This window comes from Papaver somniferum, chromosome 4 (assembly GCF_003573695.1).
Source record: "Papaver somniferum cultivar HN1 chromosome 4, ASM357369v1, whole genome shotgun sequence".
Taxonomy (NCBI): Eukaryota; Viridiplantae; Streptophyta; class Magnoliopsida; order Ranunculales; family Papaveraceae; genus Papaver; species Papaver somniferum.
The window spans coordinates 10151598-10154879 of record NC_039361.1 but is presented as its reverse complement, the minus strand read 5'-3'; the positions used below and the strand labels follow the sequence as shown (position 1 = coordinate 10154879).

Genomic DNA, 3282 nt, shown 5'->3' with positions numbered 1-3282 from the left:
TGTGCGATATTCCTCGGGTATGTTGTATTCTTCACTTCGCGTAATTGTTAATATGTGCGATATTTAACTCCTACATTTGCCTCTTCTCATGTCGCTTGATTCTTCAAAGTAAGCGATATGAGAAATTCTCCATTTTCAAATCGTGCATGTTTATCCTTTTACGTTTTATTTTATCGACAGTTATCCGGGTTTCAAGCTCCTCTCTACACGTGTTAATTATCTTCCTTTTTTACCGGCTTGAACCGTCTCCAACCAGTAACTCCTTTTTACCTATTTAAGGGTTTGACTCATAAGATTTTCTTCACTTATCATTCATCCTCTCTCTCTTAATCTTCCTCTGTTACTTCCCAATTTCGTTGTTGTTGTGTTAATTTCTTCTGCTATTGTTCTTCTACCATGAATCCCGAATCAAGGTTCGTTTCTTTTATAATTATTGATTTTAATCATTGCTTGTTATTATTATTATAGGGTTTGATTCCCGTAATTTCGCAGAAAAACTAATGCTCTTCGAATTACACAAAGACCCAATTCTTCTTCAAGTGAAAATAAAGAAACGCAGAAGAAGAAACCCAGTATCGATAATGAACCTCAAAATAAGGAATCTCACAAGAGGAAGTCTTCGCATAATAAAGAAGTAAGAAATATTCTATTGTCTTTAAACAATATTGTTGCCTCTATTTCTTATCTTCTTTATTTTCGTAGGCTTCTGATGTTGAAATGGTTGATGGAAAAAAACAAATGTTAAAAAGTCTAGCAAACCTGTACCTCTTTCTTCAAATCTTTATTTTTCAATTTTACTGCTGTAGATGTTGTTCCTGTATCTACAGTTCAACCTTCGCACACTGAACCTCCTACTATTCCAACAACAAGTCAAACTCCTGAGAAAAATGTTTCTATTACTCATACATTTTCCCAAGATTTTGAAAAGAATGTTCATGCTACTCCTTCACCAACAAATCGTCTTATGGATGAGAATGCTTTTATTTCGTATGACGATCTCTTTAAAAATACCCTCATGTTTCCTCTGCGAACCCATCGCATATAATTTTTCCTTCACCCCCTGTTGCCTCTGCGAATCCATCGCATATAATTATTCCTTCACCCATTAGTTCTAGTTCTCATTCGAACCTTCCTCAAGATAAATCCACCATTCCAACAACTTCTACTATTCCCCCTTCTCTTTCTTTATTAGATTCTCTTCCTTTGAATAAAAAGGGTTTGGATAGCGTAAAATTGGCTACGCAAACTCTTTCTGATGTTATTCACTCTGCCCAATCTTTAACCGATAATCCTTCCAAACTTCGCTCCTGTTCTGCCTTAAGTCAGCTTCTTCGAGGATTTCCTGTTGACAAGGCTTCGCGAGATGAGATGCTTTCTCAAATTGACCCGGGTTTCCACATTGCTCTAGATGTTTTGGTAATTATCCTTCATAATTTCACTTTTATCTTTCTTAATGACATTTACAAGTACTAATCTTTATCCTTTTTTCTTTAGGAATCTCATCGTCGTATGATGTTAGCTGAAAAGCATTATGAGTCTAGCTGTTCCCAATTGGAACTCTCGCAGAGAAATACTTCTTTGGAAAAGGAGATACAAAGGTTGAGAGAAGAACTTCAAATTTCAAATTTTGAGGTTGAAAATCTTCGCAGTGAAAATCAAAAGCTTAGAGGTATTTATTTTTTTCTTTGAACTATTTACCATATCTTTTATTCCTTCGCATGTGTTCATTTTTGTAAATTCCTTCGTGCATTTGTTAAGATTTAAACCAGAAGCGAACGAATGAGAGATATGAATTTCAATTCCTTGCTGAAGATGCCCAAGCGAATAACGCGAAGTTGCAATTTCAATTAGATCAATTAGATAGTCAATATTTACATACACTTGATCATATTAACCATCTTTCCCATGAAAATGACTGTCTTACACAAAATATTGATTTCCTTAACGATCAAATATCCTATTTTTCTAAATTGTCATGCAATGTTGACTTACTTCATCAAACCTTATCAGAAGAAAATCATACCCTTTCTAAGGAGAAACTATCTTTCTTGAAGAAAGAAGTAATGTTTTCACATCAATATTCAACTCTTCATGACATAAACGAAAACCAAGCGCGATCTCTTCGCGTGCTGAAGGAGCAATATGAAACTTCACTTAAAGATCTGAGCTCCCGAAACGAGAAACTAATCCAGAATAATATAAACCTTTCTGTGAATAAGAATCAATTTCAAGAACAATACAGCGAATTGAGGGATTCTTATGACGTTCTTAAGAAAAAGAACAAATCTCTTTCTTTTGAAAAAAAAAAAAATTCGCTCTCGTCTCAATGGTTCAGTTGGTGATGGATTTGATAAAGCTATGGAAAGTATGAAGCACAATACCCTTGCTTTTTCCAAATTCTTCCAAGGTAGTCAGCTAGAGTTGACTGCCTTATAATGATTTCTCAACGTCTTTTCGCACAATATTAATTTTTATTTCTATTTATAGTTATTTATGTCTTTTTTGTAGATTCTGAAAAGTCGCAACAGTCTACTATTGCTCACTTGAATTCTGAACTGTCCAAGGCTCGTAAAGAATGTGCAAATCTGAAACTATCTCATGGTAACCTTGAGCTTTATCTTTCTGCGTCTCGAAACAGAGCACGAAGAAGGTTTGTATTTCAGAAAAATTTCTAGAGATAAATTCTAGAAATCTTGAAAGAGATGCAATTCGCAAAGGCCATTCTAGTGCTCAATCTGTTATTGACGGGATCCTTTCAAGCAATTCTCTTCCAGCAGTAAGACTTCCTGTATGCAATATTGATGCAGATGAAGATTATCCTGAGCCAGATAGTGATTTTGATTTTTTAAGCGATGATGAAAAAGATCAGGATGATGAAGAAATCCAGCAAGAAGGAGAGAAACCCACTAATGATGCTGGTATTGAGGTTGAAAATCCTGAATCCAGTGCTAAAGTTTGATGCTACTGTTTGATCATAGCAGACTTCCTTTCTTTATTTTGACTTTTTTTTATGTACGATCCTTCTTATTCACAGACTTGTTTGTTTCAAGGAAAATAATACATTGTTATTTTAATTCCCATACTTGCCTCTTTTTATATTCCTTGTAAAAAACAATTGTGCGAACCTATCTGTAGTTTGTTTTATTTTCTTGGGAGGTCTTATTTTGCCTTACTATGTGAAGGTCTTATCTTGCCTCATTTTTTGTGCGACGAGATCGCAGGAGGTCTTTGTATTTTAGTACATCGACCCATTTATATCGTCTTATATTTTTCTTTTGTATT

The 3282-nt window shown here is 34.6% G+C and overlaps 1 protein-coding gene across 1 annotated transcript; it reads left to right on the top strand.

The window, feature by feature from the left end:
* The first annotated feature begins 316 nt into the window (after nt 1-316).
* On the top strand, nt 317-3080 carry LOC113273519. Its single transcript, XM_026523214.1, has 5 exons — nt 317-413; nt 493-634; nt 703-1416; nt 1495-1669; nt 2509-3080. The coding sequence occupies exons 3-5, from the start codon at nt 1369-1371 to the stop codon at nt 2673-2675; spliced, it is 390 nt and encodes a 129-aa protein (XP_026378999.1). The 5' UTR covers nt 317-413; nt 493-634; nt 703-1368; the 3' UTR covers nt 2676-3080.
* The last annotated feature ends 202 nt before the right edge of the window (nt 3081-3282 follow it).